Source organism: Epinephelus moara, chromosome 2 (assembly GCF_006386435.1).
Source record: "Epinephelus moara isolate mb chromosome 2, YSFRI_EMoa_1.0, whole genome shotgun sequence".
Taxonomy (NCBI): domain Eukaryota; kingdom Metazoa; phylum Chordata; class Actinopteri; order Perciformes; family Serranidae; genus Epinephelus; species Epinephelus moara.
In genome coordinates this window covers 26,831,922-26,846,396 of record NC_065507.1, presented here as the reverse complement: position 1 = coordinate 26,846,396, position 14,475 = coordinate 26,831,922, and the positions used below count along the sequence as shown (strand labels likewise).

Genomic DNA, 14,475 nt, shown 5'->3' with positions numbered 1-14,475 from the left:
GCATTTCTTTGAAGATGTCAGTATTCTTCTTTGGCACATTACCACTACAACTCATAACCTGTATTAAAATGTATAGATGGTGGAACTTGTTATTGAATGTCAGAGAGATTATAAAGATACTACGTAAGAGATGGTAAAGTACTAAAAGTGGATTTTAATTGTGTAAAAAGATTCATAAAACAGAATAAAAATAAGATCAAATTTACTATTTTGTTTGTATTATATTTACCATTGTGTTGGCAGAGGGATATTGAACAGAAAATCAGCTGTAATAAAGTAATTTTAGTATAACTTGCCTCGTGTTTTCATTTACTTTTTTTTTTGTCATATGTGGACTCGTTGCTATAGTATGGCATTGCATGACATATTGTGTCATACAGTATATAATACTGATGCTACTCCCATGGAAATGCAGAGAGGCCAGACTGGACCTTGGTAAAACTGGTGGGTGGCTGACATAGGCATGATCAGTTACTAGCTTACTCTTACATAAAATATAACATAAACTAGATTTACAACATAAAATTGAATTTTAATAGCTTCAAATATGCTTGCAAATATCAGTGAAACAAAAGATATCATTTAAGAATGTTGCTAGAATGGTTACATGTAGCCTATAGCACAATTATCTGTATTCATTTGACATAAATATTAATAGAGAGTAATGTCAGTTTTTTCAATAGATACCCAGGCACTAACATTTAATACCAAAATGTATCACCACAGACCACACATTTTATGGGATCTTAGTGCTTCTTCTATATTTTCTCAAGATTTTTATGATTATAATGTTAATAATAATGTTTATTTCCCCTCAACAACCTCAATATAATGTGACCAAGTGATTCAAATTAAAAACCAAAATGTATCACTAGACTGGACACACAGAACACACCTCTACATATGGGGTCTTGGTGCTTTTTCTATTTTATACCAAATTGGAAAATGCAGGATCTTTTTCCTTAGTAACATTCATGTAATGTGACCTTGTGACTCAAATGTGACACCAAAATGTATTCCTATACAAAAAAACCCAAAACATTTTCTGTAAAAATATTCATATAAAATGGAAAAAGGCCTAAAATCCCGTATGAAGAGGTGTGTCCTGTGTGGTGATACATTTGTTGTAAATACCAGATTGCAGTTAATCTTTTATAGGTTAGGTATATGAATATTATTAACAATTTTCAGATATTTTGTGTCGTGTTATTTTCCCCATTTAAGAGGTTTTTGGTGGGAGCTGAGGTCTGCAGTCTGAGGCAAATTGTGATTTGTGATATTTGGCTTTATAAAGAAAATTTAACTAAATGTTTGATGCCACAAGTTTAACCAAGGAGATTTTTGAATACTGGAGGTGGTGGAGCCATGTACTTGTGGTTAGACACGAGTATGAACACAGCAGAAAGATGATTTGAGTTCATATATTAATCAACAATTTTATGTTCTTCAATTAAAACCCATCACCTACAGTAAATAAACTGGCAATAGGAATGTTATTTCATCTTAAGGTTCATAATTAATCTTGGAAACAGTCCAGTTACAGACTGAGATATTATACCCTCAGAGGGAGCTGCAATAGCTCCATCTGCTGTTGAGGATCACAGATAGGACCCTGGAAAGGGACCTAATGTTAAGATTTATTTGTTTGTTTATTTATTTTTGTCAGAGAGGAATAACATGTAATGTGTGTGTGTGTGTGTGTGTGTGTGTGTGTGTGTGTGTGTGTGTGTGTGTCTAAAGACAGGCAAATACTAGAGAAAGCATACTCCATGGTAGAAATCCTCTCTCAAAGCATTATGTTAATGTCATATCCAGAAAAAAATAAAAGTGAAATTTTAGTTTTAAAATATAAATCTATTTGCAAACCTGTGAGATTATTGGTCTGACAATACTCCTTCTTTATCTCAGTTAGGGTTTGTTTTTGAACAAAACCAGCAGATTGTTTTATTCGTATGTTGTTACTGAGACAAATAATGTCCCTGATGTTTTGTAACAATATTATAAATGCACTTTTTCGTGCAAGGTTTTGCTGAGTGACATTAAAAATCACACATAATACCTCCCATGCCAGGGCAGCAGGGGTCGCCCATAATAAAGATCCTGCTCTTCTGAGCTGTGGCTCTGATACACCACCGGGTCATTATACTGTCCTCCCGGGTAGAAATAAAAATGCCGTACACATTGTGATTAAAGTTAAATTTAGGAGTTGTTTACAGTTTTACCTGGGCCGAGGATTCAGGCTGTCATCTGGCGTATTTTTGTTGATTATTTGTGCAAGCAAATAACTTTGCTTTCAGTTGCGAGCAGTTTGGCACAAACATGGCTCCAACGATACAGACACAGTCTCAACGAGAAGACGGCCACAGGTAAGTTTTTGAAAATAAGGTCTTTATAGTGTGGTTAAACTAGCTGCTGACTACACTGTACAGTTTATGTTAACGTTAATGTTATAGAGTTAATGCCGAAGCGTCTACAAGAGGCTCACTTGTCAGTTGTGTACAACGTTAGCTAACAATGCTAGGTAGTTAGCTAGCTAAACATAAGCAAGTGCCAAGTTAATTTATGCCAACCTGCTTGCTAAGGTATCTTAGCGCACTGAAATTACCACCGTTAGCGTTCATTGACTATGTAAGATAAGATAATTTAGTCTATCCAGCTAGTTGTAGTAACTTTAGCTAAATATAGAGGCTAATAAACTGGCTAACATTGTGGTAATGTTAGCTAACCGTTGTTCAGGATGGCCGAGGTTAGCCTGTAACCAAGTAACGCACTCATTTTTGAGAACTGTGAAAAAAACAAACAAACGTATGTATCTTTTATTTATTCGTTTATTTATTTATCTTTATACCCTTTATTTGTCAATATAAAAGTCTCTTACAGTAGTTTAGCTACTTCCCATAGAATCAAAAGAAAAAAGAAAGTCTTTACTACCACTGTACATCCCTTTATTGGGCCAACCTCCCAGTGATTTATTTATTTTCTTAAATATTATTTTCTGCAGCTAAATTTTGTTCACACAGTCACACAGTCTTGGTAGGCTATTGTATTATAAAACATAATTTTTTTTTTTTTAATCAAATACAGGATTATTTGATTAATTTAGCTGTATAACTGCAGTTTAAATTTGTATATTCAAGAAATAAATACCATTATAATGTTGTCCACTTACATTTTCTGTTAATAATGTAATTTGACTGTTATTTAGAACACAAAGACCACAAATTAGGTGTACCACCAAATTTTGTTGTTGATGAACATTTATTTAATGTGTATATATATATATATATATATATATATATATATATATATAGGCTATACATTTTTTAAATCCATCTGACAGAAGTGACTGCTTTATGACAGAACTGATCTATAATAAAATAGAAAGCAGTACACAAACATTAAAAAAAACCCTGAAAATACACAGAAACACATTTCAAACATTAATTTACTCTTTTCAATGTTTTAGATTTTTATAGAAATCAGCTATGACATAGAAAACATTAAAAAAAATGAAGTTGTGAGACTCTGTGACAAAACTGACCAACAACATTAAAACAATAACTGTGAAAGGCCATATTAGAGAAGCTTAAAGAGAGCAGTGAATACCACAGTTGGACACTATCAGTGGGCTTTCACGTAAACATATCACAGTCTGACAAATGTCTGTTTTCTCTTTCAGTAGGCCGTCCTCTCACAGGACTGTTCCAGAGAGGTAAGTGGATTTAGCACTGTTAAATGTTTACAACCCCAATTCAAAAAAGGTTGGAATGCTGTGTAAAACATAAACAAAAACAGGATGCATTGATTTATAAATCCTTTCAGTATTCTACAGTGTTTCTAGAGCAGCTAGTACTGAACATGCAAACTGAAATGTGTAAGACGCATCCTACATGAAGGAACCTATGTCTCTCAGTGTTCAGATTGGATTTTGGTCCATTCTTCCAACAGACAGTCTTAGGATCTACAGTCAAGCATTTACAAATCATTGCATTCTATTTTTATTGACTTTTTACACAATGCCCCAGCTTTTGGGAATTGGGGTGGTACAGTTCTGTACACTCTGACTGTGCCTCTTTAAAAGTACCACAGAGGTATGCAAAACTGTGAATGTCCTGTACTTTCTTGCCCATTACAGGTCAGGGGTGGTCTGTCGAGTGAAGTACTGCAACAGCCTGCCTGACATCCCTTTTGACCCCAAATTCATCACATATCCATTTGACCAGCACAGGTAAACATCCAGCCTCTCCATCCTTTGAGTACACACCAATGAACATGGGCACAGCTTGACATTTGTTTTTCTGTTGTGGCAGGTTTGTACAGTATAAAGCCACTTCTCTAGAGAAGCAGCACAAGCACGAGCTCCTGACTGAGCCCGACCTCGGGGTCACCATCGATCTCATCAACCCAGACACCTACCGTATTGACCCCAACAGTAAGCATCCAGTTGCAGTTACATGTCACAGTTTTTTCAGTGACTACCCTGCCCTGTTTTAACAAATGTCTTTGTAGACTGAACATATCTTTTATATTGTCAGTACTGTTGGATCCTGCTGATGAAAAACTGTTGGAAGAGGACATCCAGGCTCCATCCAGTTCAAAGAGGTAAGGCTGCGTAAGAGGCAGCTTTATGTTGTTAGGGATTCATGTGAAGAGTTTCTGTTTAAACATTCTCTTTTGCCCTACAAGGTCACAGCAGCACGCCAAAGTGGTCCCGTGGATGAGAAAGACAGAATATATTTCTACAGAGTTCAACAGATATGGTGTTTCCAATGAGAAAGTGGAAGTCAAGTAAGTTTGCCAAATGTGTTCTCTTTGTAGTGACCTAATGGTAGATGATTTTGTGTGTGTATAACCTAGACATGTTCTGTCTTTAGGATCGGTGTATCTGTCAAACAGCAGTTCACAGAAGAAGAAATCTACAAGGACAGAGACAGCCAGATCTCTGCTATTGAGAAAACATTTGAGGATGCACAGAAATCGGTGAGTGAGTGATAACTTGGGTGCCCAAATCTCTGTTGTTTAACACCTTTTTTTTATATTTCATGTAAATTAAGGGAAATCGAAGCAAGACTTAGGGGGATTTATTGGCATCTGATGGTGAGGATTGCAGATTGCAATCAGCTGAAACCTCTCCTGCGTAGAATTCCTTCAGTATTCATTGTTTAGGAGGTTTTTACTGGGAGCCAAATTACCTGCAGAGGTCTCCTCCACTCCAAAACAAATGGGATACACAATTAAAACCAGTAAAATAATGAAATAAAGAAGTTTAATGTATAAGTTCAGTGTATCTCCTATGCTGTACAGCTTGTCACAGACAGGCCACTAGCCCTGCACCTCCTAATGTGTGCTTACCTCTTTACTCTAATAATTTAATGTGCGCTCACCTCATTACTGATCCACACAGTCAGGAGGTTTTTACTGTGACCAGAATTATCCACAGAGGTCTCCTCCTCTCCAAAACAAACAAACCAGGTTATTTAGACTGGTAAAAAGATTGAATGAAGCAGTTTCACATTGAAAAAAATCAGTGTTTTTCCAACACTTTCATTGTGAAGGGGCTGCTAACTGTGGCGTCCGATGTGAAAACGTCAGTGTCTATCTAGAGCCAGTGTTTAGTATGTCCTGTCTGGGCTACTGAGGAAACATGGCTGTGCAACATTGCCATGTCTGTGGATGAGGATCTGCTCCCTTTGTTGATATAAACGGCTCAATCTACGGTAATAAACATACAAGGATTTATTTTCAGGTCATTATACTTCAAAGAAAACATACTTATTAGATGATATTCCATCTGTGCCAGTATATCCCCCTAAATCCTACACACTGCTCCTTTAAAAAGTAAGACAGATGGTAGTTATAATAGTTTTCTTCAGCTGTTGCTGTGGATCAGCTCTGCAGTAGAGGACTGATTGTAATGGTCAGATGCAAATCAGCACATGAACCAAAAATGCAAACTATTTTGGCCCATTGAAAAATGTGCCACAGTTTGTAAACATGTTGTTGTTTCATTCCAGATTTCACAGCACTACAGTAAACCCAGAGTTACTCCTGTGGAGATACTACCTGTGTTCCCAGACTTCAAGGTGAGATAGAATTTCAAATCGTCTCTGTGTGAGAGTTAAAAAACAATCTGCTCCAGTTGCTTTTTTTTGTCAATTTTATCTAACAAATTGGCACTTTACAGATTTATATAATTACGTTTTATACGCTTTTCCTGTTTCCCCAGATGTGGATCAACCCATGTGCTCAGGTCATCTTTGACTCTGACCCTGCACCGAAAGACATGTCAGGACCAGCTGGCGTAGAAATGATGTCTCAGGCCATGATCAGGTATCCACAAAATATCTATGGCGTGGATGTTTGTTAAAATGGTAACATGTTTGCATAAACACTAATTCCTTGTTTCTTCAATACAGAGGTATGATGGATGAGGAAGGAAATCAGTTTGTGGCCTACTTCCTGCCCAATGAAGAAACAATTCGCAAGCGCAAGAGAGACTTCGAGGAGGGAATGGATTACATGCCTGAGGATCTGTATGTAGAGATATTACATTACAAAAATCATGCATTTAAAAAAAAATCACCTTGTTGCTTTGTTTCGCTTGTTTTAAGTTGTCTATCAGGGAGTCATGCTGCGTTTTATTTTCTGTGTTTCAGGTATGATTACAAGATAGCAAGGGAGTACAACTGGAACGTCAAGAACAAAGCCAGCAAGGGTTACGAGGAGAACTACTTCTTCATCTTCAGAGATGGAGATGGTGTTTACTACAACGAGCTGGAGACAAGGTGAGTCACTGATCAGAGAAGAGACTTGTTTGTTGTTGTACCTCGACTTTAGATTATAAAGTTTGGTGTAAATTAGCAATTCACAAAACAAATGGCACCACCTCCATGTGAAATGGTTAGGCTTTGTCCTCTGACAGCATGTCTTCTATCTTGCAGGGTGCGTCTGAGCAAGAGGAGAGCCAAGGCTGGAGCACAGTCCACCACAAACGCTGTGCTGGTGTGTAAGCACAGAGACATGAACGAGAAGGAGCTCGAAGCCCAGGTAAGTGTTCTCGTTACTTTCATCTTGTTCTTAAAGTTAGTTAGACTGAACTTCTCTTTTAGGTGTTTGTACCGCTTATTGGACAGTACTTTTTGTTGGAAGGAGAACCTGGAATTAAGATTAGTGACTGACCTATTATTATTTTGTTATTTAACTAAAAGGTACTATTTATTTTATACCTTATATTTATTTAAAACCACAGAGGTATATGAAATGATATTTATCATAGGTTTTAGATTAAATATTGATGATTGCAATTGAGGGAGGTGATTTGTTAAAACCACAGACATATTTAGATTAACTGCTATGCCGTCAGTGTGTGCCTGTGTTTTGTTATTAACAATATTTTACAACATGGCTCAATTAATCTAAATAAATGACTGGAACTGTTATATTTATATCATCATCTATAAGGTTTAGGGTTTCCACAGTTATGGAAATACTGGAAAAGTCATACATTTCAACAGTCCTGTTTTCCAGGCCTGGAAAAGTTATGGAATTCATAAAATCCTTTAAGGTTTTGGAAACGTTTGTTGTGTGGCATAATGGCAAATAAATCTTTCCTGTAGCTGTTAATGTAATATTGCTCGAATGTTTCATAGATAGATGATAACTGGAGTTTTGTTTGAAAAGAATTTTATTACAATATTCAATCTAATTTAAAAAAAATAAAATAAAAAAAACCCAGGCAAGTGGGCAAGAAAACAATGTTGTGACAGTGTGATTTGACATCTAGGGTCATAAATGCCACAGTTTCCATACCTGTGCACACTAATACTTTGAAGTTGTTCTGCATTTTTGAGATTGAGCAATTGACCTGGGCAGCCTATGGTGTAATTGATAGTCGGAGTGCCACTGTGCTCTAAAAAACCAACAAAATTGTTGGCTGTCATTCCCCTATTCTGCAAGCTCTACTTTCCATGGACTACCTTTAATATTATAAAAATCTGGAGTCAAGTGTACTATACAGTTCTGTTTGCGATTTAAGTTGTGAATGGTCATTGAAAATTTATTATGGGTCCTTGAAGTCATGGAAAAGTTTTGACTTTTTGTCCATAAAAATGTATGTGAACCCTGAACTTGAAGTCTTGGACAGTAGTCGTGTACTGATGACTGATTCCCTTTCATTGCGACTCTCAGGAAGCCCGTAAAGCTCAGCTGGAGAACCATGAGCCAGAGGATGAGGAGGAAGACATGGACATGGATAAGGACGTGCAGGACTCTGGTCAGTTTTCTTTTATTCTCGACCACTGCACCTTTTCATCATTTAATTTTTACTTATGTGGCCACTGGATATACTGTAGTAGTAGTAGTAGCTGTGATGCACTGATTACAGGTCTATATCGGTTTCTATTTGTGACATCTGAATTGCTTTCTTTAGGTGATGACAAAGACAAGGGCAGCGGCAGCGAGGCAGAGAATTCTGGTAGTGAATCTGAGAGGGAAGATGAAGACCGGGAACAAAGAGGAGAGGAGGACGAAGAGGACGAGGACAGACAGAAGCGGAGGAGGAAGGCGAGCGGCAGTGGAAGCGAGAGCGGCGAGGAGAGGACCAGAGAAATGCGAGACGAGGAAGAGATCTTCGGCAGCGACGACGACAGCGACGAGGACGAGAACAACAAGAACTCAGCCAGGAGCAGCGGGGAAGAGGGCAGCGGGAGCGAGGATGAAGGAGGGAACAGAGGAGGCAGCAGGAGTCGCAGCGCCTCTCCGGCGCACAGCGACCGCAGCAGTGACCACTCAGGGACCCGGGCTCAGAGTGGAAGTGGAAGTGAGAGAGGCTCAGACTCCAGTGATGCCAGTGACAGTGAATAAGGCCTGTGGTCCGGACAACATAGTGATGGCCACTTTTCTTACCTGTATGTTCAGCTCCAAACATGGCAGCGTTGCCCTGTCGCTGACTGTAATATCAATATTAGCTCAGTCCTGGGATGTAGTTTCTTATGATCGTAAATATCAAGAAAAATATGTGTGCAGGATGCCGCGGACATTTTTTTTCAGTGCAGTTTTTAATTGTAGATTTAACTCTTGCACCTGTAGCTATTCGTACACCAATTTTCTGTTTCTGTCTGTCAGATATTCAGTACAGGATCATGTGAAACTGTCTTTCTCCCCTCGGCTTTTGATTTGTCATTGTGTTACGGCTTTGAAACTGATATTAAAATGCAGGTGACATTTTGTAACAATCACAGTTGTCAAAGTTATTGTTTTCCCTCTTTGACGGATTTAGGGAAACCTAAGTAATCCCATAAATGTAATCATTTTACAATCAGCCCAAAGAAGTACAGGACTGTTGTCTCTGCTCTATTTAAAAATTTGTGTAGCTGATGCTCAGTCCAGACTTCTGTTGGAAACATGGGATTTTTCATGTCTAAAATGACTGATGTCAGTGCAAAACGGATAAATCAAAACTTCCTTTCATACAGTAAATCTTTTAATAGAAATATCATGCACGACAGTTGTAAACAAAAATCCACAGGCATGTTTCACAAAGAAAAACTGACAGCTTTCGGGACGCATGTTCAGCGAAAAAACGACAGGTGCTGCTTCAGCCATTCTTCTGTCACCTCATCAACACTTCTCGTTTCAAAGACCTCAGAGTAAAGCAGAGAATATGACATTCAAAATGTGAATAATAAACCACATAAAAACAGAAAGAAGTTCAGATATATAACTCATCACTACTCAAGGTAGTCGCCAATAAATGAGATAGAAGAATAAAAAAACAGACGGACCTGCTACACAAGTTTCCAATCAACTTTAATTAATTAGGGTTTGGTTTAAATTCAATAAGTGTTCCACTAGAATTATGATAAAACACACAGGTCATAATTTGGGGATAATTACCTTTGTGAGCCCTACAGTTTTGACCAGTTCATTCTTGCTCCCTGCGTACATCATCTGTTGGTCTGGCTTACATCCTGTTAAAATGAAATTGACTTTGTTTTCACAGGGGTTCTTCAATTTAACCAAACATTCAAATCCAACAAATACCACCTTCATCACTATAATACAATACTAATAGAAAAGATTTCAGAGGAGACATTTGTTAATTCGTTGAGTTATTCTGAGATGCAGAACAATAATTAAATCTAAGGTGAAAGATTACTTTTGATTTAAGATACTGCAGTTTCATACCTGCTGGACTGGAGAATATGAAACAGAGAGGGTACGACACCCTCCCGTCGTCGTGGACGTATTTGTAGCTGTAGACGACGAATGTACGCTACTGTCAAGGAATTTAAAACTTTAAACACTGATGTATTATTTAGGTTTTAAGGGTTTAGCTGTATTCACAAGACAGTAAAAGAAGGATATCTGGGTTGCCGCTCTGGAAGTTCCTCTCTCAAATCATCCGGTGAGATGTCCTAAAAGAAAAGTCGGGTGATTTTTTTTTAACACAGAATGAACCAACACCCATCCCCACCCCCCAAAAAAAACAATCACAAAATTTGACTTGCCTCACATTCCTTGTCAAGGATGACAAGATGTTTCTCCATGTCTATTTTCACTAAGAAATAAAAACAATTGTTAAGGCTTTCGATTCTGATTTACAACCCCAATTCCAAAAACGATGGGACATATAATGTTAGTAAAAACAGAATGCAATGATTTGTAAATCCTTTCTGACCTATATCAGATGGTGTTTACCCTGTGCAAAACATACATAAAAAGAGAATGAAATCATTTGCAAGTCTTTTTGACCTTTATCCAATTGAGTACTGTTTGAGGACAAGATATTTAATGTTTAAACTGAACACGTTTCAAAAAAGTTGGGACAGTGGCATGTTTACCTCTGTTACATCTCTTATTTACTCAGTAAGTGTTTGGGAAGTGAGGACAGTACTTGTTGAAATTTTTAAAGTGAAATTCTTGCCCATTCGTGCTTGACACATGACTTAAGTTGCACAACAGTCCGGGGTCTCCATTGTCGCAGTTTGTCTTTCATAATGCGCTGCACATTTTAAATAGGAGACAGGTCTGGACAGTGGGGAGACCAGTTTAGTACCTGCACTCTTTTACTGTGAAGCCAGGCTGTTAACATGTGCAGAATGGTGCTTGGCACTGTCTTGCTGGGATAAGCAAGGACGTCCCTGAAAAAGACAAAAGACATTGTCTGGATGGCAGCATCTGTTGTTCCAAAACCTGTATGTACCTGTCAGTACTCATGGCACCTTCACAGATGTGCAAGTTACCCATGATGCCATGGGCACTAACACACATGCAGATGCTGACTTTTTAAACTTTGTGCTGGTAACAATGATGGTCCTTTTCCTCTTAAGTACGGAGGACACCACATCCAATTTGAAATGTGGACTCATCAGACCACAGCACACTTTCCCACTTTGCGTCAGTCCATCTCAGATGAGCTTTGGCCCAGAGAAATACACCTTTCACTTTGCATGGAAGAGTCTGAACTTGTCACTGACAATGGTTTTCCAAAGTGTTCCCGAGCCCATGTAGTAATATCCTTTATACCAGTGGTTACCACCTGGTGGGTCGTGGTCCAAAAGTGGGGCGCAGGTCCCTTTTGAATGGACCGCAAGTGACACACATACATGTCAGCTTTGTAAAAAACACACTTTATCTTTAATAGAGTGAATTTCCGACACAGAGTTTTTATTTTGTAGCGCCGTTCCCTGCTGTAGATTGAGTGAAAAGCGGACAGCTACTTGACAGAGACAGCAAACTAGCTCAACAACATGGCCAAACACAAGTATGACGCTGAATGCATTTAACTGCGTGGACTTTGAACTTACGACTAAGGAGAAATCTGGACCCTGTGGCTGGACCAGTTGGAAACCACTGCTTTAAACAGTCATGTTGTTTTTTAATGCAGTGCCACCTTAGGGGCCAAACGTTGCGGCCATTTAATTCTGGTTTTCAGCCTTGCCTTTTACATGCAAAGATTTCTCCAGATTCTCTGAATGTTTTGATGAAAGCCCTGAATTCCCTGCAACTAGTCATTGAGAAATGTTCCTAAGCTGTTGGCCTATTTGCCCGTGCAGTTTTTCATAAAAGTCACCATCGTTGCTTGTGACAACTGAACCTTATGAGGATGCCTCTCTTAAACCCAGTCATGATATTTTCATGTGATACCAATTAACCTGTTTACCTGTGGAATGTTTGAAACTGGTGTTTTCCACAGCGTTCCCAGTCTTTTATTGCCCCTGTCCCAACTTTTTTGGAACATGTTGCACACATCAAATTCAGAATAAGTGTATATTTACAAAAAACAATACAGTTCAGTGTTGCATTAAATATATTGTCGTCATACTGCATTCAAATGGATTGAAGTTAAAAAAAGATTTGCACATTCTCTTTTTTTACCTCTTACACAGCATCCCATCTATTTTGGAACTGGGGTTATATTGTTTGTGTGGACATATGCAAGTAACTATGACATTAATAATGAGTGTGTGATACCTACTCAGTATGGCAGCATTGGTGGTCTCTTTTCGAAACCTAAACTTTTCCAGTTTAGTTTTCAGACTTTCATCCACCTCACACACAACCAGAGTGCTTGTCTGCAAAATGGCACAAAAAAATCACTCAAAACCAAGAAACATGATAACAGCTCCTGGGCTTGTGATAAAGTTATGTGGATTGGTCTACAGGCCACAAATAGAAACAAAGAAAGGGGATAAGAGACATCTGTTCAGATGCTGAGGTCTCTATCCACCTTCCGTGGATACATTAAACATTCATAACTATTCTGACATATTGAGGGCAGGAAAGGTTTTTGCTGCAACATGCAAGAATGCAGTTTCCTGTGTGAAACAGCGCGGGCGATGGTCGGTTTGTGTCGCAATGGCATAGTGAAGAAAAACAAATACACACATAGCCTACATATGAATGACGCTTTATCACATCCAGTAAAATTCAACAAAACAAGCAAAACATTTCGAGCAATTGCATCAGTTTCACCTACCATCCTTAAAAAGTGCTCCTTTTCTGCCTGCCTGTCTTCCTGGTGACGCTTCCTTGTTGAAACAAACTTGCGACAGACTGACAGCTTCTCTCCGACTGTCAAGAGCCTCCTCAAGATGACAGGGGAAATGCAGGCACGTTGGTGGCGCAAGCACCAGTGCTGCTTCCTGTTTTCAACTACACAACGTGACAGCAGTGTGCAGGCTCAGCCCAGTGTTGTATACAAGACCCTGAATGCATCAAGGGAAGAAATGCATGATAAACGTATGAATGTTAGTGACAGTGGAGATAGTGTTTAATAAATTAATAATATTTAAAGTGTAGGAGGCTCAGTTTTACCATATGTTGTTTAACACAGACAGTGATGTGGTTTCATTGGTGCCCTTTGGGTTACTTTCACTTCCTATTAAGATACAGGCATGAACATAAAATAGAAACTTGTAGAGCTCGAAAGTTTCCTCAAATCCTTCAAACTAATACACTGTACAGTAAGTTTACATTTTTCATGTGAGAAAAAGTATCTTAATATATGGAGTAAATCATAGGCATCAAAAGTGAAATGTCTCTATCTCCTGTCAGATTATAACACTACTATTACTGCTCTCTGCTGGTGGAAAATGTAGGCATGCTGCAGCTCTGGCCCCACCCTAATAAGTGGTGTCGCAAGTGTTGGGAAGTAACTAGTTATTTGTCATAGTAATTACTAAAAAAAATTGTAATCAATTACAGTCACTATGAAAAAAAATATATAATTAAATTACAGTTACTAATCAAAATGCTGATGATTACAAATGTTTTTTCTTTTCTTTTGGTGTAGCCATTTTTTAGCTTTATTGCCCAGTTTAAAATATTTGTTAGAAAAGTATTAATAATAACATTTACAATAATAATAATCTCTATTTATATGGCACCTTCATACAAGAAGTGCAGTGCTTGAGGTGCTTTTCAATAAGGGCAGTATAAACACTGAGTGCTTCACATTATATAGACATAATGGACATAAAACAGACAAGGCAATTTAATATAAAAGGAAATCTAAAACAGTTTAAAACATGGATTAACTGATTCATAAAACCATAGAGTTGTAAAACTATAAATCATAAGTGTAAAAAGAAAGAGTTTCAGACCTGCATCAGGAACGGCAGAGCTAGTTAAAGGCTAAAGTAAACAGGTTCTTTTTTAGCTTTCTTTTAAAAATATTTAGTGAGCTATATGTAGTGATAGCTGATATATGTAGTGTTCCATAGCTTTGGGGTGTAATTGACAAAGGCTTCATCCCTCATCTTCTCCTGGCTGTTACTGGAAACCTCCAGTAAACCAGCAGCAGCAGATGATTGTAGTGTTCTTGGAGGCAAATAGTTAACAAGTAATCAATAGAATTCCCATTACATTACTTTGATGAAGTAATCAGAATAGTAACATTACTTGTTACATTTTAACAGGGCTACTTGCAATCTGTAACCATTGCATTTCAAAAGTAACCTTCCCAACACTGGA

General features: G+C 38.0%; 2 protein-coding genes across 3 annotated transcripts; one reads left to right on the top strand and one right to left on the bottom strand.

Moving 5' to 3' along the window:
* The first annotated feature begins 2,118 nt into the window (after positions 1 to 2,118).
* On the top strand, positions 2,119 to 9,233 carry paf1 (PAF1 homolog, Paf1/RNA polymerase II complex component). 2 transcript variants are annotated; one of them, XM_050063851.1, is made up of 14 exons: positions 2,119 to 2,366; positions 3,683 to 3,712; positions 4,136 to 4,228; positions 4,311 to 4,432; positions 4,536 to 4,602; positions 4,687 to 4,788; positions 4,875 to 4,980; positions 6,015 to 6,083; positions 6,227 to 6,330; positions 6,417 to 6,533; positions 6,657 to 6,785; positions 6,942 to 7,047; positions 8,188 to 8,272; positions 8,429 to 9,233. In XM_050063851.1, exons 1-14 carry the CDS (start codon positions 2,320 to 2,322, stop codon positions 8,860 to 8,862), a joined length of 1,611 nt encoding a protein of 536 aa, XP_049919808.1. In that variant the 5' UTR covers positions 2,119 to 2,319; the 3' UTR covers positions 8,863 to 9,233. The 2 variants fall into 2 exon arrangements, with proteins under 2 accessions (XP_049919808.1, XP_049919800.1); XM_050063843.1 differs by having other exon boundaries at positions 3,680 to 3,712.
* Positions 9,234 to 9,463: 230 nt separating this feature from the next.
* Positions 9,464 to 13,139, bottom strand: LOC126402181 (glia maturation factor gamma-like). The gene is made up of 7 exons (XM_050063933.1): positions 12,980 to 13,139; positions 12,479 to 12,575; positions 10,509 to 10,558; positions 10,366 to 10,415; positions 10,186 to 10,268; positions 9,895 to 9,968; positions 9,464 to 9,641 (listed from the first exon to the last, which is right to left on the bottom strand). The coding sequence occupies exons 1-7, from the start codon at positions 12,980 to 12,982 to the stop codon at positions 9,570 to 9,572; spliced, it is 429 nt and encodes a 142-aa protein (XP_049919890.1). The 5' UTR covers positions 12,983 to 13,139; the 3' UTR covers positions 9,464 to 9,569.
* Between the last annotated feature and the right edge of the window lie 1,336 nt (positions 13,140 to 14,475).